The sequence below is a fragment of the Micromonas commoda genome, chromosome 3 (genome assembly GCF_000090985.2).
Source record: "Micromonas commoda chromosome 3, complete sequence".
In the NCBI taxonomy this organism is placed as follows: domain Eukaryota; kingdom Viridiplantae; phylum Chlorophyta; class Mamiellophyceae; order Mamiellales; family Mamiellaceae; genus Micromonas; species Micromonas commoda.
In genome coordinates, this window is record NC_013040.1 from 847,541 (window position 1) to 869,832 (window position 22,292).

The 22,292-nt window shown below is 63.3% G+C and overlaps 8 protein-coding genes across 8 annotated transcripts; 5 read left to right on the forward strand and 3 right to left on the reverse strand.

Moving 5' to 3' along the window:
- Positions 1–150: 150 nt before the first annotated feature.
- MICPUN_57015 (twin arginine targeting family) lies at positions 151–863 on the forward strand. Its single transcript, XM_002500506.1, has 2 exons — positions 151–624; positions 724–863. Exons 1-2 carry the CDS (start codon positions 277–279, stop codon positions 808–810), a joined length of 435 nt encoding a protein of 144 aa, XP_002500552.1. The 5' UTR covers positions 151–276; the 3' UTR covers positions 811–863.
- A 1-nt stretch (position 864) lies between these two features.
- MICPUN_57016 (predicted protein) lies at positions 865–2,496 on the reverse strand (the record flags this gene model as incomplete). The annotated part of the gene is made up of 1 exon (XM_002500933.1): positions 865–2,496. The coding sequence occupies one exon, from the start codon at positions 2,494–2,496 to the stop codon at positions 865–867; it is 1,632 nt and encodes a 543-aa protein (XP_002500979.1).
- A 2,181-nt stretch (positions 2,497–4,677) lies between these two features.
- MICPUN_80108 (predicted protein) lies at positions 4,678–5,759 on the forward strand (the record flags this gene model as incomplete). The annotated part of the gene is made up of 2 exons (XM_002500507.1): positions 4,678–4,863; positions 4,960–5,759. Coding segments are annotated over 2 exons (986 nt in total), but the record flags the coding sequence as incomplete, so codon positions are not given.
- A 1,988-nt stretch (positions 5,760–7,747) lies between these two features.
- MICPUN_52253 (predicted protein) lies at positions 7,748–8,914 on the forward strand (the record flags this gene model as incomplete). The annotated part of the gene is made up of 1 exon (XM_002500508.1): positions 7,748–8,914. One exon carries the CDS (start codon positions 7,748–7,750, stop codon positions 8,912–8,914), a length of 1,167 nt encoding a protein of 388 aa, XP_002500554.1.
- Positions 8,915–8,963: 49 nt separating this feature from the next.
- Positions 8,964–11,857, reverse strand: MICPUN_57020 (predicted protein; the record flags this gene model as incomplete). The annotated part of the gene is made up of 2 exons (XM_002500934.1): positions 8,964–9,493; positions 9,778–11,857. 2 exons carry the CDS (start codon positions 11,855–11,857, stop codon positions 8,964–8,966), a joined length of 2,610 nt encoding a protein of 869 aa, XP_002500980.1.
- Positions 11,858–12,263: 406 nt separating this feature from the next.
- On the reverse strand, positions 12,264–14,267 carry MICPUN_57021 (predicted protein; the record flags this gene model as incomplete). Its single annotated transcript, XM_002500935.1, has 1 exon — positions 12,264–14,267. The coding sequence occupies one exon, from the start codon at positions 14,265–14,267 to the stop codon at positions 12,264–12,266; it is 2,004 nt and encodes a 667-aa protein (XP_002500981.1).
- A 319-nt stretch (positions 14,268–14,586) lies between these two features.
- Positions 14,587–20,148, forward strand: MICPUN_105289 (predicted protein; the record flags this gene model as incomplete). The annotated part of the gene is made up of 3 exons (XM_002500509.1): positions 14,587–14,625; positions 14,742–15,113; positions 15,390–20,148. 3 exons carry the CDS (start codon positions 14,587–14,589, stop codon positions 20,052–20,054), a joined length of 5,076 nt encoding a protein of 1,691 aa, XP_002500555.1. The 3' UTR covers positions 20,055–20,148.
- A 95-nt stretch (positions 20,149–20,243) lies between these two features.
- MICPUN_107928 (predicted protein) lies at positions 20,244–21,693 on the forward strand. The gene has a single exon (XM_002500510.1). The coding sequence runs from the start codon at positions 20,369–20,371 to the stop codon at positions 21,611–21,613; it is 1,245 nt and encodes a 414-aa protein (XP_002500556.1). The 5' UTR covers positions 20,244–20,368; the 3' UTR covers positions 21,614–21,693.
- Positions 21,694–22,292: the final 599 nt, after the last annotated feature.

Consider the following 22,292-nt stretch of genomic DNA (forward strand, 5'->3'; position numbering starts at 1 on the left):
GACAAGCGCCGTGAGTAACATCGCCACAAAATGGCAACGAAATTCATGATCTGATTGGTTGCGGAAATCGCCTTCCACGTCGGAGCGAGGGGAAAGTTCAGGCCAATCGTTGCGCGTGAGAGCGCGGCTCGGGCCGCACAACAAGCAGCGCGCGACCTCGGCCGTTCAAGCCGTCGTTCCGTCATCGTCTTCGCCAGCCAGCGCAAGACGTCACAGCTCCCCGAACACCGAGAGTAGATCCGGTAGATACCGCCGTAACGTCGTAGATCTGGAATCATGGCCTCAACCACCGCTTCCCTCGTGGTCCGCCCCACCCACGCCGTGAGGACCCGCGCCAGGTCCCCAGCATCGTCCGCAGCGCCCAAGTCCGCGGCCATGTCCGGTCTGAGTGCTCCGGCGCCCGCGTTCCTCGGCGCTAAGCCCGCGCAGCTTTCTGCCGGCATCACCGCGGGCCGATCCGGTGCGGGCACCCGCAGCGTTGCCACAATGGGCCTCTTCGGCCTTGGTCTCCCCGAGCTTGTGGTCATTGGCGGCGTGGCGGCGGTGCTCTTCGGGCCCTCCAAGCTTCCGGAGCTCGGCAAGAGCCTCGGCAAGACGGTGAAGAGCTTCCAGGCGGCGGCGAACGTGAGTCCCCCGCACCGATGAATCTCGCGACAACCCTACCTTTTCCCTATCCTGAAAATATCTCGACGCTGACGTCGACATCGTCTTTCGTTCCTACAGGAGTTCCAGGATGAGCTCAAGTCGGATAAGGAGGGCGAGGAGCAGCCCCCCAAGCAGATCGAGGAGGGAGAGAAGAAGTCTGACTAAGATTAGGGCGTGGTGTCGCGAAGTTTCAACCGACGAAAAGTGCTTCTGCTCTCGTCACTTCTTCTTGCCTGCAGCAGCCTGGGCTTTGGCCTTTGCTTTCCTCGCCGCCACCGCCGGTCGCTTACCCGTCCTCGCACCCTTCGCCGCGGGCTTCCCTCCACCCTTACCCCCCGCCCCCTTCTTTCCATCCTTCCCACGCTCGATGGCGGCGTCGTAACCACCGAAGGCGATCTTCTGCCTCTTCCCGCCGGGCCTCGACCTCGATCCCTCCCACGCGGCGGCGGATCCCTTTGCATCCGGCGCCTTGTCCAGCCCCAGCCTGCGCGCGGCACCCTGGGGCTCCTTCTTGGCCTCCTTATCCGCCTTGCGCTTCTTGCTCTTCTCCGCCTGGGCCTTGAGCGCCTCCCTGTTCTTAGAAGCGCGAGTGACCCTCACCTCCCGTTCACCCATCTTGGTTCCGTCCAAGAGCAGCCCCGTCCTCGCATCCGAACCCTTGCGGAAGAGCACAAACGCGATGCCCTTGCCCAGGTTTGTCTTGCGATCCCGCACCACCCGAACGGCTTCAACAGCGCCATTGAGCTCGGGGTACTCCTTGCTCCTGTGGAACAACCGGATGACGTCCTCCTCGTCGACGTCGTAAGGAAGGTTACCCAGGAAGAGGGAGCGAGTGTGGTCGTACGCGACTTCTCCCCCCGCGTTTGCGCCCTTCTCCTTTGCGATCGTTTCGTTAGCCTTGGCGGACGGCGCGACGGCGCGATCGACGCGGACGTGGCGCCCATCAACCTCCCGCATGTTCATACCCTTGCACGCGGCTTCCACGGACTTCTCCTCCTTGAAGACGACGTAGGCGTTTGTGGACTTGCGATTCTCGACGAGCTTCCCGGTGATTACTTTCCCGCCCCTCGGCATCTTGCCCTCGGGGTCGACTGGGACGTTACGCAGTCGCACGCTGTCCACGGCGCCGAACTCGGAGAACAGCGTCTTGAGTTTCTTCGGCTTGATGGTCACCGGGAGGTTGCCGACGAAGACTGTGCGGGGTAGGGCGTCGTCCTGCGGCCTGTGCTCCTCTCCGGGTTGTTGCTCCTTGGCCTGCTTCGCCGCTGCCTTTTTCGCCTTGGCCTCATCCCTGGCCGCCTTCCTCGCGGCGCGCTCAGCCTCGACATCGGTGAGGGAATCGCTGTCGGAGCTCGCACCTGCACCCTCATCGTCCTCATCGTCCGAACCCGCATCGGAATCGGACTCGTCGTCCTCTTCGGACCCCGATTCGTCGTCACTCGTGTCCTCCGCCGCCGCCGCCGCCGATTTCTTGCGCTTGTCGGGTTCGCCCTCCGCCATCATCGCGTTGGCCTCCGCGAAGGCTTCGTCCATCTCCTCGTACTTGCTCCGTTCCTTCTTCTTGGGTTTCTTAGCGGGCCGCTCGCTGTCAGAGTCGCTGTCGGAGCTGTCGTCCTTGTCGGAGTACCCGTCGGAATCGCCGTCGCTGTCGCTGAACTCCTCCCGCGCCATCCCCTTTCCGCTCTTGGCCAACTGCTCGAGCAACTCGTCGTTCTTCTTCAGGACGTCGACGTACGCGCTGGCGGGAAGCGGGTCGTGGATGACGTCGCGCTCGGCCTTGTACTTGTCGCTAAAAAGCCCGCCGCCATCGCCCTCGATCTTTCGACCGAATACCTCGTCGAAGATGCCCATCGCTGCGTGCACAGCGTCGAGCGAAGTGGTCGTCCAAGGAGAATCTTTCACGACAGGACGTGACTCAGCTCTGTTGTGAGCGGGGCACCTTTTTAACACAGCTGGCATCGGGCCCGGGGGCCATTCCACCAGGCGCGGAGCGACCCGAACAAGATGGCGGTTTAAAACGCGCGCTGAAGGGTCGCGCGTGCTGATAAACACAACTCTTCCGGTCCGACCGAGGCCGCATCGCCGCATACCGGGACACGCCGCTGGCTCGCCGTATCCTGCGAAATATCTTCACGAAGCTTCGCGAACGATCGTCGAGCCATGGCCTCCGCATCGGCGTTCGGCTTCAGCAAGTCCGACTTCAAACGCGACTGCGAGGGTCTCATTCGCGAATTCTTCACGCACGGCGTCCTGGATGACGTCGAGGACTCCTTACGCGAGCTCCTGACCCGCCCCTACCGTGCGGCTCCGACTCGGCTGGGCGCCATCGACGAGTCCCCCGCGGTGGAGACCACGAGCTGGCCGTCGCTCTCCGCCGCGACGACCGCGAAGTCCCCGCCCAAGCGGTCCACCCCCGCCATGAACCTCATCGGCAGCAACGCGCTCAAACCCACCGTGGTCAAACGCGCGGTCACCGCAGCGCTCGACCGAGGGCCGAGGGAACGCGAGATGGTCGCGCAGCTCATTCGTTCGCTCGCGTCCAAGGAGATCCTGACCAGGCACCAGTGCGAGGAGGGGTTCGATCTGATCCTTCAGGATGCGGAGTCGCTCGCCATCGACGTGCCGAACGCCCCGGACGAGATCGGGGTCTTCCTCGCGCGCGCGGTCGTCGACGGGGTGGTATCCGCGGAGTTTCTCGACGAGTGCGCCGAAGCAGCCGGGTTGGACGAGATCCCGAGGCGATGCGCGATGCAGGCGCGGGGCGCGCTTCGCAGCGCGGGTGGTGCGGCACACGTGGCGAGGCACTGGGGCGGGCCCGAGGGGACCACCGCGGACGCCGCGCGGCGGGAGATGAGCGACCTGCTCGAGGAGTACGTTAACAGCAGGGACGCGAGGGAGGCGAGCCGGCGGCTGCAGGATCTGGCGGTGCCGTTCTATCACCACGAGTTCGTGCGACGCGCGCTCGCGATGTCCATGGATCGCCGCCACGTCAACCCGCAGGTGCCCAAACGGGTCATGCAGCTGCTCGGGTACCTCGGGGACACGGGTGCGGTCAACGGGACGCAGTTCGCGAAGGGTTTCGCGCGAATCGCCACCGAGCTCCGGGAGATTGCGTTGGACGTGCCGGACGCTCGAGAGCAGTTCGAGGGTCTGGTCACCGCCGCGAGGGAGCGGGGTTTGCTTCCCAAGGGCCTCAGCGCGTGGGCGAGTATACGTGGCGCGGGCACGGGAACGCACCTGAGCGCCGCGAGCTCTCTGCCGTGGGAGGGAGAGGGAGGCGGTGGAAACGCCGCCCCGGGGATGAAACGAAACGGCGGTCTCCGCGGGCACCTCCTCCGCCTAGACTCCGCGCCCGACCTTATCAAGCTCGCGGAGTCGATGTCCGAGAACAAGACGACGCCCTCGATCAGTCCCGACCCGGCGGCGACGGCGGCGGCGACGGCGACGGCGCGTAACACGAAGGACGGTCCGTGGGGGAAGCTTCCGGCGGCTAACGAGCGGCGGTCGCGGCTCAGCGCCGTCGACAACAACAGTGGTCAGAACAGCCCCGTGAGGGTACAGTCTCCGGGGATCCCCGCGCAGATGATGGACAGCGTCGCGTCGCTCGCGTTGGGCGGCGAACACGACGGCGTAGACAGGTCCCCGGTCAAGGGTTTGGGGATGAAGAAGAGCTCTTCGCAGGTGAACTTGGGTTGGTCCGGCCTTCGCGCGCCCCGGGCGGCTCGCCTCCGCCGGGGCACCGACAGCGGCTCCGACTCCGACGCGGCATTTCGCCGGCGGCAGCGCAGCAGGCTCCCATCGCTACTCGGTCAGGCTGGCACCGCCGGCGACAAGGGTCCTTCGAACGTTCAAGAGAAGAAAACGCCCGGTTTGGCGTACGCGATGGCCCACGCGCACGCTCCCACCATGGGGACAAGCGCGTGGCGCGCAAAGTTCCAACCCGCGCCGCTCCGCGTGCTCGGCGAGCAGTGCGGGGCTTTCAAATCCGACGCCAGCTTGCGTAAGATTCGGGGATTGAGACGTGTGCGGTCCATGCCCGGCGGTTTGCTGCATCTGGACAACAGCGAGCACATCCTGTCCATCGGCTACGTCCACAGGCACAGGCCTTTTGAAGAGGAATACGACTTGGGTGAGGCCATCGGCACCGGTGGTTTTGCAGTGGTGCGCAAGGCTGTGCACAGGGCCACCGGTGTGACCTACGCGGTTAAGACGCTCAGGGTCAAGCCCGGTAGCGGCGGAGGGGACGATTCCTCTTCAGATGAGGACGATTCGGATTCAGACTCGGACATGGATTCTGATTCTGACGACGAGAAGAAGCCTCGCAAGCTGGTGGCCATGTCCCTGGAGGAAGTCATGAACGAGCTCATTATGATGCAACAGCTCTCGGAGCACCCATCCATCATCACCATCAAAGAGTTCTTCACCGAGGGGGGCGCGGATTACGACCACATCGCCACCAAACCCACCACCGGTCTCGACGAGGAGGAGGATGGTATCGTCCATGTGGTGATGGAACTTCTCGAGGGTCAGGAGCTTGTGGACGCGATCACTGACGTGGGCGCCTACGACGAGGGGCAATCGCAGATCGTCATGTCAAGCATGCTCGATGCCATCGCTTTCATGCACGCGAGGGGTGTCGTGCACAGGGATTTGAAGCTCGAGAACCTGTGCCTGGCCAAACCAAACGACCTCAACTCGGTGACGCTCCTCGATTTTGGCCTTGCTAAGGCGCTCACCGCGCGTGAAAAAGAGGAGAACGTCTGCGGCACGCTCGCATACGTCGCACCCGAGGCATTAGTCGCGGGCGTATACGGTCAGGGTGTGGACGTGTGGGCGCTGGGCGTCGCGATGCACGTGCTCTTGACCGGCGCGTGGCCGTTTGACGACGACGACGAGGATGAGCTCATCGACCAAATTGTGGAGTGCGACCTCGACTTTGATGAAGGCGAAGAATGGCAGGCTATTTCTCCACAGGCGAAGGACCTGCTCGGGGGTTTATTGGAGCCGAACCCAAAGCGAAGGCTCGGTGCCGCGCAGGCGCTCGAACATGCTTGGTTCACCGGTCAGAAGAATAACACGTCCGAGCGTTTGCACCACGTACACGCGAGGCTTGACGCGCTGGTGGGTTCGTCAAGGCAGCACCCCGAGAGGCGGTTCAAACCGGGGCAAAGGCTCTGCGTCCGGGGTAAGACGAGCGACGAGGTCTTCGTGATCACCGCGGGCGAGTGCGAGGCGTTCGGCGCTCCGGTTGGGGCGCTGGCCACTGGGGATAGGCGCATTGGCGCGAGGAGGAAGGGGAACCTGGTGGGCGAAATTCCTGAGAAGGACGGGAAAGCCCGGCCGCCCAACACGCTCACGGTGATTGCCAAAACTGAGGTACGAGCGCTCGTCTTCAACAGGGAAGACATGGGCTGGGCAGTGGCGGACGACTATAGGCTCAGCTCGGAGTTCTCCAAGGCGCTGCTGGAGCGCAGAAGGGCGCTGGTGAAGGCTCAGCGCCTGCAGGCAAGGGCCGACAGGGAGAAGGGCGAGGCTGGCGGCGGCGTCGTGGCTGACTCGGCGGCTGCGATGCGTCCCAGGGCAAGCAGCGACGTGGTGAAACGTGATCGAACCGCTATGTAGTATTAGAAAATGGCTGAGTTTCAGCTACGTGTTACATTTCCAACAGGCTCATCAACGCTGGACGTAATGCTGCGGTGGAGGGTTATCGGGTATCTGCCCCATCTGCCACTGCTGCTGTTGCCATATTTGATTTGGATCCATCCCGGGCTGGCCGGGCTGGGCCTGCGGGGCGCCGCCGTATACGTTCGGCTGTTGCGCCACCGCCACGGGCGCACCGCCAAACGCTCCTCCCGCGGCTCCCATGCCTCCAAAACCGCCCTGGCCCGCGCCCGCGCCGCCAAACCCTCCCCCGGCTGGCGCACCGGTTCCAAAGCCGCCGCCTCCAAACCCAGCCTGCGGCGGCTGCTGCTGCGGCTGGCCGTAAGGGTTCTGCGCCGCGCCTCCCAAGCCCCCGAAACCACTAACCTGCGGCTGTTGTTGCTGCGGGGCTCCTCCGAACACTCCTTGGGGCTGCTGCGGCGCTCCTCCGAATGGGGAACCCGCGCCGGGCTGTTGCTGCTGCCCCATCACGCCGGGCTGTCCCATCATTCCCGGTTGTTGTCCCGGCATCCCGGGCTGCTGTCCCATGGGCTGCTGGGGCGCTCCGCTCAGCATGGAGTGATCGATGATCCGCGCCGCACCCGCAGGCGCCATCCGCCCCTCACGCGCGCTGTCCAGCACCTGCCTCAGCTGCTGCATGGGGAAGTTGAGGATTGCCCTTATGTCGTTCTCCTTGCCCTGGATGAACTCATGAGTCTTGGCAAAGACCTGGTTTGGGTCGATGCCCCGGGACGCCGCCGCGACCGTGACCCAGCGGAGCTCCTCGAAGCACGTGTCGCCGCCCAGGAGGCAAGGCTCGTCGCCCTTGCCGTAGCAGGAGAGCGGCCACATCTGCGGGCGATCGGTCATGAGATCTTCCCTGAGCGCATCCTTCGGATTCTTGGTGTCGACGGCGCCCCGGCCGCCCCTGCCTCCGCCGCGCCCGCCTCCTCCTCTGCCGCCGCCGAAGCCCTGGTTATTATTATTATTGTAGCTGCCTCCGCCGCCCTGGTTTCCCCAGCCTCCTCTGCCTCCCCCGAATCCGCCGCCTTGATTCCCGTAGCCGCCCCTGTTGTTGTTTAGCGCGGCGTATGAGTTGCCGCCGCCACCGTAGTTGTTGTTGTACCCTCCGCCGCCGCGGCCGCCACCTCCTCGGCCGCGTCCGCCGCGTCCGCCTCGATTACCGGCCATCGCGCTGATTCGACCGTCGCCGACCCGCGCTAGGGTTAGTGCCAAAAAGATCGAAGTGCCTCACCGCTCCTTGTAAACAGAAAGGTGCTGACTCGACTTTTAGCGCCAGTGGGGGGGGCGCATGGCCACGCTCTTGCAGTTGAGCGCGAATGCCTGCGCGGCGGCGTTGGCAATATCGGACCCGCGAGTCGTCGCTGACGTCGGCGATCTTCCCCGCGAGCTCGTCGAGCTCGTCGCGCTGTCCTACTTCAAGTTCAAGCTCGAGCTCGGTATGAATCGAGATGAGAAGCAAAGTGCGCTTCCGCTCCCCACCTCGTCGAACCACATTCCCGCGTTGAGGGCGCTCGCCGAGTCTGACGCGCTCTCGCCAAGCTTACTGATCCTCTCCGACGCCGCGAGGACTCTGTCTCGCGGGGCGTTCCTCTACCTCAATCTCGCGTCTCACTCGCTGGTGCACCTGGAGATTCGCAACTGCGAATGGCTCGAAAGTTTGGACTTCGTGTCCGAGCTTCCGTCGTTGCGATGCCTGTCCCTGCGGGGGTGCGTCGCGCTGCCGTCCCACTCCCTCGAAGCTCTCGCGCGTCCGCCGAAGAACGACGACGCTCACGCGCCCCCGCGACGGCGCGGTCGACGTCGACCGGAGCTCGCCGGAAACCGCGCCGGAGCTCGCGATCCCCCGAACCTCGTGTCGCTCGACCTGTCGGGATGCGCCGCCGTGGACGACGCCGCGGGTCCTCACCTCGCGCGTCTGCCGAGATCGATGAGGTCGCTAGACCTCTCGACGTGCGCCGTGGGCAACCTGCTCCTGGACTACCTGACGTACCGAGGCAGGCTGACGCGGTGGAGGCGCGACCGGCGGGGAATCGGAGAGTCGGAGAATGGGACGAGCGAGGACGGGACGAGCGACGACGACGGGTGCACGGCGACGGACCTTCGTCTGAGGGGCACGCGGGTGAGCGACGCGGGTTTGGGACACCTCAAAACCCTCGGCCCGGACGTGGCGCTGCTGGACCTCTCCGAGTGCCGGGGGGTATCGGCGGGGGCGATCGCGGAACTCGCGAGTGTTCTCGGGATGTCCGCGTCGACCTCGCGACCGGGGCTGCTGGTCGCGCCGGGGACGGGTGAAGGCCGCGAGATGTGCGCGTGCGGTTCGGGGCGCGAATCTTGCTGCGAGCTTGCCGAGGAGGGTTGGCGCGCGTTCCTGTGCGCGGTGAGGGAGGAGGAGATCCGGGAGGAAGAGATTCGGGAGGAGGAGATTCGGGAGGAGAGCCAGAGGGTCGCGGCGCTCGCGGCGTCGGAGCGGGACGAGTCGGACGCCGTCGAGGACGACGGGAATATTCCCATGTTCCCCATCGGCGCCCCGTTGTCGCACTCGCACCCGAGCGGTGGCGAGAGTCCGCCGCACCAGTACCGACGCGTGTCATACCTCATAGACTAATTTAGACTCTATGTGCAATCTAGTTTTCTAGCTACTAGCCAAGTGTCACTTACTTCCTCTCCTTCTTGGAAGACTTCTTCTCCTTCTTCCCCTTCTTCTCCTTCTTGGACTTCTTAACCTTCCTCTCGCTGACATCGCTATCCGACCGCGAGCGCTTCAGCGACTCCGGGCGTCGTCTGAACAGGTGAATCACGCACGCGCCACCGCCCGTCCTTCTAAAGTCTGGGTGCAAACTTGTCACCGGCACCTCTGTCCGCTCGAAATCCCGCGCGGTCGCCTCGCTGAAAAATTTAGTCTCCGCCATCGGGTGATGCACCGGATACCTCTGCACGTTGCCTATGACCACCAGCGTCGACGGCCCGCTGAGGTCGCACATGGTCTTTACCAGGAGCTTCCATTTTTGGGGGTCGTTCCCGTACACGACGTCGGATGCGAGGATGAGCTTGGGGGGCTCGGAGAGGCCGAGGTGTTCAAGAGGCTCGTCACATCCCCAAACCAGGCGGGACACCCTCGCCTTGGCCTCAGGGGAGGTGTTTGTCTCTATGTTTTGTGAGAGGAGCTCGAGAACGTCATCGTCGCCTGTTGAAAAAGGAAATAAACGCGTGCGTCAGATTGAGACGGGCTTCGAAGGTGGGGACGTCAGGATGAAAGCGGACAAGGAAGTGTCTGGAAGCTACTATCAGAGATGCAATCATTGCCCGGAGGCGATTGTTGTCAGCGAAACTTCCAAAATCTCATGTACGCCCTATTTGAAACTCCAAGGACATTGACGGTCCAGTAGAGGGATTAACGAAGGGCGACAACCAAAAAACCGAGGACAAAAATTCGAGTTTGCGAGTGAAACATAAGTGACTGTAACGCACCGTCCGTGGCCACCATTTCCAACCCGAGCTTAGACGCGACGATCGATGGGAGGCCAAGCCCGGCTCCGAGCTCCACGCCGGTCATACCACGCCAACCCCCGCTCTCGTTCGGTCCCCACGCACCGCGCATAACTTCGGCCATCTCATCGGATCCCGTCGGCGTGCTCTGCCGGGACAGCCACTCCGCCAGCACAAAGCTTCCTTCCCAAAGCGCTACCCCGGTGTTACCCCGCCCCCAGCCCCCGCAGCTATCGTCCACGCGCACGCGGTCGGTGCCCTGATAGCTCGTCGGGGTCTTGGAGCTGAGTTTCACAAATGAACTCTCGGCGTGTGTGGACAGAGCCGGGAACTCGTACGAGAGTGTCCTCTGCTTGGAGACTGCCTTCGCGAGCTTTGAGTCTTTCCCTCCGAGCCTCTCGAAGGCGCCGAGAAACTTGAGCAACTCCTGCGAGTTAAAATCATCGAGACGTTTCCGCGCGGTTCGGCCTATGCGCTCCACCAGGTCCGGCTTAGCCTCAGCGTTCACACCGAGCGCAGCTAACGCCCATGAGGTGTTAGTCAGATCCCGAGGGTTGAATTCCGCTACCCGTTCCTTGCTCATTGCGCCCATAGCCGCGTTCAGCATACTCTCATCCTTGAAATCCAGCAAACCGAACGCACACACAATCATCGTGAGTTGCTGGGACGAAAAGCGTGCCTCGTCCTCGCCGAGGTGGGCGACAAATGCGGCGGAGATGGCGTCGAACAGCCGCTTCTTCTTGAACCCGAGCTTTGAAAATGACCACGCGAGGTTGGCCACGTCTTGGGGGTTGAGCGCCGAAGCGAAGGGCTGCTCCAGGGCGAGCACGGCATTCGCCACCGCGTCCATCAGTCTCGGGTGGAGCGTGCCCAGCTTCGCGTACGCCATCGCCGCCTTCGCAAGCTGCCGCGGCGTCGCCTCGCCCGCGCGATTGCCAAAGGCTCTCGCCACCGTCTCCGCGCAATCCGCGGGCCAGCGCCCGCTCCCGAACGCCGCCGCGGACCACGCGCACATGGAAAGCTCCTGGGTGTTCATGCGCGGCGCGAGTGTCGCGGCGGCGGTCGCCAACGCGCCCGCCAGGTCATCGCCACCCGCGGCGCCCATCTTGGCGCACGCCCACGACATGTTCGCCACGTGTTGGGGCTCCAGCCGCTGCGCCTCGATCCACCGTCTCGTGATCCTCGACGCCAAAGCCTCCGTCGCGTCGCGCGCGGTGCGCTCGACGGGACCGACGATGGTCCTCCCGCCGCCGTCCCCGTCGCCGTCCCCCGCGGTGAGCTTCGCGAGCGCGTGGAGAATGTTGGCAATCTCCTGGGGGTTGAAGTCCTCGGCCCGGGCCTTCGCCGCGGCGCACACCTCCCCGAACACCCGCCCGTACTTGAACCCGCCCCCGGTCGTGGACACGCCTTCGCCGTGCGTCACGTCCGCGTCGAGCTTCGCGAGGGACATCGCCACGTTGCTGATCCCCTGCGGCGTCCACTCCCGCGGCGCGTTCGCGCGCCAGCCGCCCGGTCCGGCCCCCTTGGGGTTACGCTGAGGCCCGCCGGGCGCCGCCGAAGCCCTGGGCAGGGAGACCGCGATGGCGTCGGCGACCGCGCGCACGAGCTCGGATCGCGACGGGTCCAGCCCGAGCTTCGCGGCGCCCCAGATGGCGTTGGCGAGCTCCTGCGGGTTGAACTTGGACGCGTGCATGATCGCGGCTGTCTCGATGCCCTCGACGAGGTCGGCCGCGCGGTGGCCGAGCTCGAGCTTGCCGCACGCCCACAGCATGCTCGCGAGCTGCCTTGACTCCACGTGGCGCGGGTCTTTGCTCACCAGCCTCGCGGCGGCGTCGAGCAATCGCGCGAACTGCTCCTGGAGAACCCTGGGAACGCCCGGGAGGGCGGACGATGTCGGCGAGAGCAGGCGGTGGGTGTCGGGGCACTTGGCGAGCCTCTGGAGCGCGGTCCCGCAGTTTACGAGGTTGAACTCATCGACGGAGTCTCTCACGATCGCGAGGACATCGGCCGCAAGTGTCTTCCGGGCCAGCTCCTGGTTCAGCTGGACCTGCCTCGAACTCATAGTCCGCGCCCGCCGCCGAAAATTGAACGAGGTTAGTTTTTGGCACACGGGTCACCGGCAAGCCAGAGGCGAGGGGACACCTTCACGGGGCGACTTGATCCATGCGAAGCGGATGCGGGGAACGATGCAGATACGTCCTCATCAGGCGTCGCCCATGTGGAGTGGGCGTCACCACCTCGCGCGGGTTAACCTCAACAATTCCGGGCGGCCTCTGGAAAAAGGTCCGGGCACCGCAGGTGATTTGGCCGTCTGGGAGCACCACGGAAAAACTCTCGGAGGCTGGCGCAACTGGCGATGGATGTCAACACTTCTCACAAACGATCGTAATAAAACCATCATCACAGATGATGTCGCGCCGTCTCTGTTGCGCGCGCACCCGCGTACGCTCCTCCGCGTCCGCCTCTCGTTAATCGTAAAGGAGGAACCCTCGCCTGACTTCCGCGAACTTCTCCAGTTGCGACTCCCACTCGGCGATAACGCCCTCGACCTTCTCGTCATCCGCCGCGTCCACAGCCTCCCTCAGCGCGGCGCTGCCCGTGAGCATGTCGATGAACGGGGTCTTCTTCGGGTCCCATCGCGCGGGCGGCGGGGGCGCCGGGGGAACGGGCGACCGCGGGGGCAACCCGGGCCTTCGACCGGGCCTTCGAGCGCTCTCGGGGCTCCAGGGAACCTCGCCGTCGTCGCCGCGCCAGCCGCGATCGTCCTCGGAGCTGTACCCGTCGTCCGAGGAGCGTTCATCCGGGTAGTATCCTCCCTTCCTGGAGTAGTTGGAGTAGGTGGATTTGGCGGGGGAGCGCAGCACCGCCGAGTTCTCGGCGCGCCATCTCGCGTTCTCGACCCTGGCCCGCACCGTCGCCTGCTCCCGCCACGCAAACTCCCCGGGGTAGCACCGCCTCAGGGCCAACAGAATTTCGACTCCCTCCCTGAACAGGGCGTTCTCGATTCCGCGCGGGTACACCTGCACGCCGGACACGATTCGTCCCTGCAGCGCGCCCGAGGTTGGGGTGAAATACGCCTCGCGGTACTTCGCCGCGGGTCCATCGACGGGGGCTCCTTCGCGAATTCGAATCATTTTCCCGCTCGGCGGTCGGCTCAGTCTGCTCTTGCTCTTCTTCCTCCCTTTCCCCTTGGCGCTCTTCCCGCCGCGGGGCTTCTTGCCGATGCCGCCGCGCGGGGTGCCGGGCGAGGGCCTGGCGCCGTTCTTGCGCGGGCTGTTCCCCGGGGAAGACTCCGCGTAATTGGGCCTGTAGTTGAGCCCCCGCTTCACGGAGCTTCGGCCCCGGCGGCTCGGGGCCGGCTCCGTCTCCTCCTCCTCGGACCTCGGCTGCGGTGACTCGTTCGAAGCGTCCAGTGGCGCGACGGACCGAGCCGCCGACGCGGGTGTTCGTCTCATGAGAAAGTCCGCGAGTCGCCCATCCGCCCACGTCGCGCCCACCAGCTCGAAAGGCGCGGTTGTCCCTTTCCCCTCGCAGCAGTTGGTACCCTCCAGAAGCGCGCCTCCCACGTACGCCAGTGCGGTTCGCGGGGTGGGCATGTTGGGCGACGGGGGTACCCACGGAAGTCCGGTCTCCTCCCAGGTCATGCGTCGCCTGTAACCGCGCATGGCCACGACGCTGAGCTTCACGGATTTGCGAGAGCCGTTGTCAGGATCGGCGGCGACGTACTTTTTGTTGAGGAACCACGCCAGCTCGCCCACCGTCATGCCGTGCCGCACCGGGATGGGCTTGCGACCCACGAGGCTCTCGCACCCTACCGCGATGTCCACCGGCCCCTCCAGCACCTCGCCGCCCAGCGGGTTGGGTCGATCCAGCACCACGACTGATATCGGCTTCTTAGCCGAAGCCGCGGCGACCATGACGTCGTAGAGCGTCCAGACGTACGCGTAGTATCTGGCGCCCACGTCCTGGATGTCGAAGGCGACGACGTCCACGCCGGATCGCTCCAGTATCGCGGTGAGCTCGGGGCCCTTCTTCAGGTACGTGTCGTACACCGGGAGCCCCGTGCGCTGGTCGACGAAGGACCCGTCGGATCCGTTCTCCTTGTCGGAGTCGTAGCTGCCGTACGGGTTGGAGTTCTGGCCGACGCCTCTGAAGCCCTGCTCGGGGCCGAAGACCGCGCGGATGTCCACGGTACCGACAGATGCGTGCATGACGTCGACCGTGTGCTCCAGGGTGGTCGGTAGGACGCCCGTGGGGTTGCTCACGACGCCAACCTTCTTGCCTCTGAAGATTTTCCAGTTGTCGTCCTTGGCAACCTCCAGGCCGACGCGAACGCGCCTTCCGTCGTCGCGTGATCTGGACCTTCCCGCACGCTTGCGGACGGCCGAGAGCACACCATTGGCGGCGATCAGCGCGCCAGCCGCGGCGCCGGCCAGGAACAAGATCAGAGGCGGAGGCTGTTGCTGCGCCATCGAAGTGAGTTGGTCGAGATCCACCCCTTAACAACCTCTCACACGGAGACAGCTGGAAAATCGAGAATCGAGATCTCGAATATTCAAAAGTGGCGTGTGCCATCGCGAACAAACCCTTGTTTTGGGTTCAGTACGGCCCGTTGCACGCCGCGCACACGCAAACAGTCAGGCCCTGAACCCAATTTAGTCGCCGTAGCGCGTGCGCGCCCGCCAAACGGGGTCAGGATCCAAAGCGAAGCGCGCAGGGGAGTGTCCGAGGGTGCACAGACCGCGAGGACAGGAGAAACTTCACGCTTAGGTTCTCCCAGACACGCACACCATGGCGGCTCCGCCCGTCACCGTGAAGGAGGTGGTCTCGGTGAGTCCCGTGACAGCATTAGACGTCGCGCGTCGCTTGAGAGGATTCCGACCCTCCCAGATCTTCCTCGTCCGCTCGATCCTGAACCGTCCGTCCCTCCTTTTCCCCTTCTGCAGCTCACCTCCTCCGGCATCAATCCGCAAAACATCTCCTTCACCAACCTCACGATGGAGTCGGAGAAGTTCATCTGCGTGCGCGAGACTGGTGCGGCCAACTCCGTCGTCATCGTCGACATGGCCCAGCCAATGACGCCCATGAAGCGGCCCATCACCGCGGACTCGGCGCTCATGAACCCGGCGGCCAAGGTGATCGCGCTCAAGGCTACCGTGGCGGGAACCGCGCAGGATCACCTTCAGATCTTCAACATCGATACGAAGTCTAAGATGAAGTCGCACCAGATGCCCGAGAGCGTCGTGTACTGGAGGTGGATCTCCCCGTCCCTGATGGGCATCGTGACAAACACGGCCGTCTATCACTGGAGCATGGAGGTGGGTACAATCTAGAGACCACCGCGTTTGGGAGGCGGCTTTTAGGCCTGCCTGCATCGTCGTTCGCGTCGGGAACGAAACATGAGTCGTTCGAGCGCGGAATTGACCCGATTTCTCGCTGGATCTACCGCCTCGCGACGCGCACGCTTCCGCGCTCCCGACGATTATTCCCATCCGACGGATTTTGGTATCCTGTGCCCAATTTTCATTTCAATTCCGACGCGACCCTGACACTGACCTTTCGTCCTCCCCCGATCCCCGCTGCTTCGACTACAGGGCGATTCCGAGCCTCAGAAGATGTTCGATCGCACGGGTAACCTCAACGGCTGCCAGATCATCGCCTACCGCGCCAGCCAGGACATGAAGTGGTTCTCGGTTGTCGGCATCGCCGCCGGCGATCCCTCCCGACCCGGCCTCGTCAAAGGCAAGATGCAGCTCTTCTCCAAGGAACTCGGCAGATCCCAGGAGCTCGACGCGCACGCCTGTGCCTTCTCCACGCACCAGGTGACCGGTAACAGCGTGAAGTCCCAGGTGATCGCCTTTGCGCAGAAGACGGTGATGCCGGACGGGAACGTCGCGTCCAAGCTTCACGTCATTGAGCTCGGCGCTCAGGCCGGCCAGACTCCTTTCCAGAAGCGCCAGGCGGAGCTGTTCTTCCCCCCGGAGTTCATGGACGACTTCCCGGTGAACATGTCAATATCTGAGAAGTACGGCGTCATCTATGTGGTGACCAAGATGGGCCTCCTCTTTGTTTATGACTTGGAGACGGCGACGGCCATCTATCGCAACAAGGTTAGCAACGACCCGGTCTTCCTCGCGTGCGACTCCCCCTCCACGGGCGGCGTCTACGCGGTGAACCGCCGCGGCCAGGTGCTCCTGTTGAACCTTAACGAGCCTGCCGTGGTGCCGTTCATCTCCGGGCAGCTCAACAACGTGAGCCTCGCGCTTCAGGTGGCGGTCCGAGGCGGCCTCCCCGGTGCCGAGTCCCTCGTGAAGCCCAAATTCGAGCAGCTCTTCGCCGCGGGCGACATCAAGGGCGCCGCCGAGTGCGCGGCGGATTCACCCAAGGGCATCCTCCGTAACCCCGAGACCATCGCGAGGTTCAAGGCGATCCCGGCGCAGCCCGGCGCCGCTCCTCCGCTCCTCCAGTACTTTGGCATCTGCCTTCAGCGGGGTACGCTTAACAAGGTTGAGGGCGTTGAGCTCGCGAGGCTCGTGCTCGCGCAGAACAAGAAGCAGCTGCTGGACACGTGGATGGCAGAGGACAAGATCGAGTGCTCCGAGGAGCTCGGAGACCTTCTCCAGTCTGTTGACGCCGACATGGCACTCCGCGTGTACATCAAGGCGAAGGCCAACACCAAGGTTGTCGCCGCGCTCGCCGCGCGCGGGGAGTTTGAGAAGATGGGCAAGTACTGCGAGATGGCGGACTACAAGCCCGACTACTCCTACCTGCTGCAGTCGACGCTCATGTCAAACCCCCAGGGCGCGGTGACTATTGCGCTGCAGGTTAGCAAGATGAATCCGCCCCCGCTCGACTACAACACCGTCGCGGATCTCTTCCTCCAGCGCAACATGATCAGGGAGGCTACCAGCTTCCTCCTCGATGTCCTCAAGGAGGACAGGGAGGACCAGGCGGCGATGCAGACAAAGGTGCTCGAGATCAACCTCGTCACCTTCCCCAACGTTGCCGACGCCATCCTCGGGCAGGGCAAGCTCACGCATTACGACAGGCCCCGCATCGCGCAGCTCTGCGAGAAGGCCGGGCTGTACATGCGCGCGCTCGAGCACTACACCGAGGTGTCAGACCTGAAGCGGTGCTGCGTCAACACGCACTCAATTGACCCCCAGGCGCTCCTCGAGTGGTTCGGCACCCTCTCCAGGGAGTGGGCGCTCGAGTGCATCAAGGAGCTGCTCGTGTCCAACCCCAGGCAGAACCTCCAGATCATCGTCAACGTGTGCAAGGAGTACACTGAACAGATCGGCGCTGATGCCATCCTCAAGCTCCTCGAGGAGCACAACTCCTCCGAGGGCATGTTCTTCTACCTTGGCGCACTTGTCGCGACCAGCACCGAGCCTGATCACCACCAGAAGTACATTGAGGCTGCCGCCAAGACTGGCCAGATCAAGGAGGTCGAGCGCATCACGCGCGAATCCGAGCACTACGACCCGGAGAAAGCGAAGGTGTTCCTCATGGAGGCCAAGCTCCCGGACGCCCGCCCGCTCATCAACGTGTGCGATCGCTTTGACATGGTGGACGACCTCACCACGTTCCTGTACCAGAACAAGATGCTTCGCTACATCGAGGGATACGTGCAGAAGGTGAACCCATCCAACACCCCCGTCGTCGTCGGCGCACTCCTGGACCTCGAGTGCGACGAGGACTTCGTGCAGAATCTCATCCTCTCCGTGCGCTCGCTCCTCCCCGTCGGCCCGCTCGTCGAGGAGGTGTCCAAGCGCAACAGGCTCAAGATGCTCACCCCGTTCCTCGAGAACCTCGTCGCCGAGGGATCCACCAACGCGGATGTCCACAACGCTTTGGGCATGATCCTCATCGACTCCAACACCAACCCCGAGCACTTCCTCACCACCAACGAGTACTACGACTCCAAGGTTGTGGGTAAGTACTGCGAGAAGAGGGATCCCAACCTCGCGTGTGTGGCGTACAAACGCGGCAACTGCGACCTCGAGCTGGTGGAAGTCACCAACAAGAACTCTCTGTTCAAGCTCCAGTCCAGGTACGTCGTGGAGCGCATGGACGCGGACCTGTGGGAGCACGTGCTCGCAGAGGATAATCCCCACCGCAGACAACTCATCGACCAGGTTGTGTCCACCGCGCTGCCCGAGTCAAAGAACCCTGAGCAGGTGTCTGTCACCGTCAAGGCGTTCATGACTGCGGAGATGCCCCAGGAGCTCATCGAGCTGCTGGAGAAGATCGTCATCCAGAACAGCGCGTTCAGCAACAACCCAAACCTCCAGAACCTGCTCATCCTCACCGCGATCAAGGCGGACACCACCCGCGTAATGGACTACATCAACCGCCTCGACGCCTTCAACGGCCCGGAGGTTGGCGAGATTGCCGTTGGCAACGAGCTCTACGAGGAGGCCTTTGCGATTTTCAAGAAGTTCGACCTCCACGTGGACGCCATGAAGGTTCTCTTGGAGAACCTGGAGAACCTCGAACGCGGAGAGGAGTACGCCAACAAGGTTGACCTCCCTGAGGTTTGGTCACAGCTCGCGAAGGCATACCTGTCCCAGGACCTGGTCTCTGCCGCCGTGGCTGCCTATATCAAGGCCAAGTACACCGACGACTACCTCGCGGTGATCGACGTGGCAAAGCGCGCGGATGACTTCGACAGCATGGTCAAGTACCTGGCGATGGTGCGCAAGAAGGTCAAGGAGCCGAAGGTTGACTCTGAGCTTTGCTACGCGTATGCAAAGACGGATAAGCTCGCGGAGCTCGAGGAGTTCATCACCCAGCCCAACGCCGCGAAGCTGGACAACGTCGGCGATCGATGCTTCGACGAGGGCCTGTACGAGGCTGCTAAGGTTCTTTTCACGACGTGCTCCAACTGGGGCCGGCTGGCGAGCACCCTGGTCAAGCTTCACAAATTCTCCGAGGCTGTTGACGCGGCTCGCAAGGCGAACAACACGCGCACCTGGAAGGAGATTTGCTTCGCGTGCGTGGACGAGGGCGAGTTCAGGCTGGCACAGCTGTGCGCGCTGAACATCATCGTCAACGCGGACGAGCTGGAGGAAATCTCGGAGTACTACCAGGTGCGGGGCAGGTACGAGGAGCTCCTGTCCCTGATGGAGGCTGGCGTTGGCTTGGAGAGGGCGCACATGGGCATCTTCACCGAGCTTGGCATCCTCTACGCCAAGTTCAAGCCCGAGAAGCTCATGGAGCACCTCAAGCTCTTCAGCACCCGCATCAACATCCCCAAGCTCATCCGCGCCTGCGAGGAGATGCACGCCTGGAAGGAGCTCTCGTTCCTCTACATTGCGTACGACGAGTACGATAACGCTGCGGGTGTGATGATGGCCCACCCCGACGCGTGGGAGCACGTCGGCTTCAAGGACGTCTGCGTCAAGGTTGCCAACCTGGAGATTTACTACAAGGCGCTCGAGTTCTACCTCGTGAGCCACCCCACGCAGCTTAACGACCTGCTCACGGTGCTCACCCCGCGCATCGACCACTCGAGGGTCGTCGCGCTCATGCGCCAGGCGAACCACCTGCCCCTGATCAAGCCCTATCTGCAAGCTGTGCAGAACACCAACATGGTTGCCGTCAACGATGCGGTGAACGAGCTGTGCCTCGAGGAGGAGGATTTCGAGTCGCTCCGAACCTCCATCGACACTTACGACAACTTCGACCAGATGTCGCTGGCGAACAAGTGCGAGAAGCACGAGCTCCTCGAGTTCCGCCGCATCGCCGGCTTCCTCTACCAAAAGAACGCCAAGTGGACCAAATCCGTGGAGCTGTCCAAGAAGGACGGCTTGTACAAGGATGCGATGGAGGCAGCCGCGCAGTCCGGCGACAAGGACATTGCCGGTGATTTGCTTCAGTTCTTCATCGAGCAGGAGAACAAGGAGTGCTTCGCCGCGATGCTATACAACTGCTACGACCTGCTCAAGCCTGACGAAGTGCTCGAGATAGCGTGGATGAAGGGCCTCATGGAGTACGCGATGCCCTACATGATCCAGGTCATGAAGGACTACACCAACAAGGTTGACGTGCTGGTGGAGGACAAGAAGGACCGCAACAAGGAGAAGGCGGATCAGGAGAAGGAGAAAGTGGAGCAGCAGATGAACCAGAACATGTACGCGCAGCTGCTCCCCGCGGCGCTCCCCGCGCCCGGCATGGAAACCACCGGTGGGATGAACAACCCGGGCATGTATGGCCAGATGGGCGGCGTTCAGCCGGGGATGTACGGGGGATACTAATAGAGAGAGCCAGAGTTGCCGGCACGATTTTGAGGCCGTGCAACCTGATACATGTCTAAGCATTGATATACATAACGATTCAGATGCAGTAAGTTCTCTCTGGGTCTGCGTCCCTGAAAATATCCGAAAAAAACCGACAACTGGCAGGATGATGATCGACAGCCCCGAAATGTTTTCGTCACTCGATGCCGCTCGCGAGTAGGCTGAACGCTCCGGCGTTTCGCCCCCGCCTCGCCCCGAGGCGAGGCACGTCCTCTTCCCGTCGTTGTGTAGTATTCCGTGCGGCGGATGAAGGCCCGGAGTTTGCGCGCAACATGCGCATGGAGAAGGCCAAGGCACTTCGGGAGGAACTCGACGGAGTCCGGACAAGGAGTCGAAGGCTCCTCGCCAAAGGCAACCGTCTGGTCGAGAGGGGCGTCCAGCTCAAGGCTGCGGCGGAGAGGGTGATGCTCGGCAACGAGATTAACAAGGAGGACGAGGCGCGCAGGCTGCTCGTCGAGCGAAAAAAGGTCAAGGATACTCTGGATCTCACGACGGCAAGGGCGGAGGTCCTCGCCGAGCTCGCGAGTAAGCTGGAGACTGCGATAATCGTACTGGAGAACGCGACGGACGAGGAGTCTGTCGACGCCGCCAAGGCCCTCGCCGCGGACACTCTTCCTGCCGCGAAGAGGGCATCGCTCCAGGAGTTCAAAACCGCGCCGGTGAGCTCACGCCCTGCATCGATGGGGGAGGATGACGTGTCACAAGATTCGATCGCCGAGCGGTTCGGTCGAGACTCCCTCGAGAGGGAGTTTGCCGCTTTGGAAATAACGCAGTTGGAGCGGATGCTGAGACTCACACCCGACGACCCGCGGATATCTTCCGAGGATACGGTCGTCAAAGAAGACGACGATGACGTCGTCGTGAGTAACACCGAGCCCGCGTGGTGGCAAGCGCCGTCGCAGCCTAAAGACGCAGACGGCGCGACGATGACGCCGCGAGAGGCGCTCCTGGAGGTGGATAGGGCCAGGGTATCATCCAAAGGAGTGCAGGGGCACCACGTCGTGGCGCTCAGGAAATCATGCGCGGTGCATGGTGCGGGCACCATCCGCGTCAGCGATCGGCTCATCGGGGGTAAGAAAGACACGGCGTTTCGAGCCGGGGTGGGAGCCGCCATGACCGCCATGGAAACCGGGGAGGGTGAAACTACCGGTTGGTCGTCGCTCGGCGGCTACGAGCCGACTGTTTTTCTGTCCGACTTGGCGCGGGATCTGGGCGTGACGCCGGAACGGGCGGGCGTGCTGGTGGCCAACGCGACGGCGAGGAAGAGCGCCGCCGCTTTACTTCAGGCCGGAGCGTCCGTGCGGGGCGGCGAGGCGGAGAGCGCCAGGGTGGACCTGAAAAAATTAACTTCGGTCCTGCGAACGTTTCGCGCGTGCGCGGGGGAGTACCTCGACCTGGTGGCGTTCGGTCTCGAGCAGCAGCTGTCGGAGGCTGAGAGGAAGATCGTGTTGGGGCTCGTGCCGAAGGAGACGAGCGAGGACGTCCGCGGCGCGATTCGATGCGCTCTCGGCCTGTAGCTCTCGGCCTGTGCCGGGTGTACACTTTTGTCGTTCATCAGTCCATGATATACCCGGACAGAAAAAATGCCAGCTCATCGTTTGCGTATCGCGAACACGTTTTGTCCGCACCAATCGATCACTCCTCGAGCGCGATGGACAAGTTAAAGGCGCTGTTTGAGGGGGAGAAGGAGGAGCCCAAGAAGAAGGGCTTCCACCTACCATGGGTGAAGGAGAAGAAGCCCGATCCGAAGAAGGGCAAGTTCGCGGGCCTGAAGGGTATGCAGACGAAGATGATGGAGCAATTAACTGAGCGTGCGAAGACCGCGATTACCGGGGGGGTTTCCGGCGTCCTCGTGCTGCTGACAATGTACAAGGTCGTCAGCAGCCGGGAGAGCGTGTTAGCGGAGTCACGCAAGGAGGTACAGCGCCAGCAGATGGAGCGGAAGGAGCGTCTCGCGCTGATGCGTCGGAAGCTCGCGGGCCCGCTTCGCGCCGCGGCCAGGGACCTCGACTCCCGAATCCGCGAGATCCTCCAGCCCCCGCCCCCGAAGGACGAGAACGGCAGCCAGCGCGGCGGATATTTCGCCAGCCACTACCTCGAGGATCCGGAAGAGTCCATCAACACCACCCTATACCGCCTCTGCCGGTACCTCTTCTGGGTCGAGCAGCTCGAGCGCGGCATCCACACGGGCGAGGT

What these genes read in the sequence shown, in the direction of transcription:
- MICPUN_107928 (XM_002500510.1), top strand. Translation starts at nt 20,369, where the DNA reads ATGCGCATGGAGAAGGCCAAGGCACTTCGGGAGGAACTCGACGGAGTC.
- MICPUN_57015 (XM_002500506.1), top strand. Translation starts at nt 277, where the DNA reads ATGGCCTCAACCACCGCTTCCCTCGTGGTCCGCCCCACCCACGCCGTG. An exon ending in GCTTCCAGGCGGCGGCGAAC is followed by an intron (nt 625 to 723) that starts GTGAGTCCCCCG and finishes TCGTTCCTACAG; the next exon opens with GAGTTCCAGGATGAGCTCAA.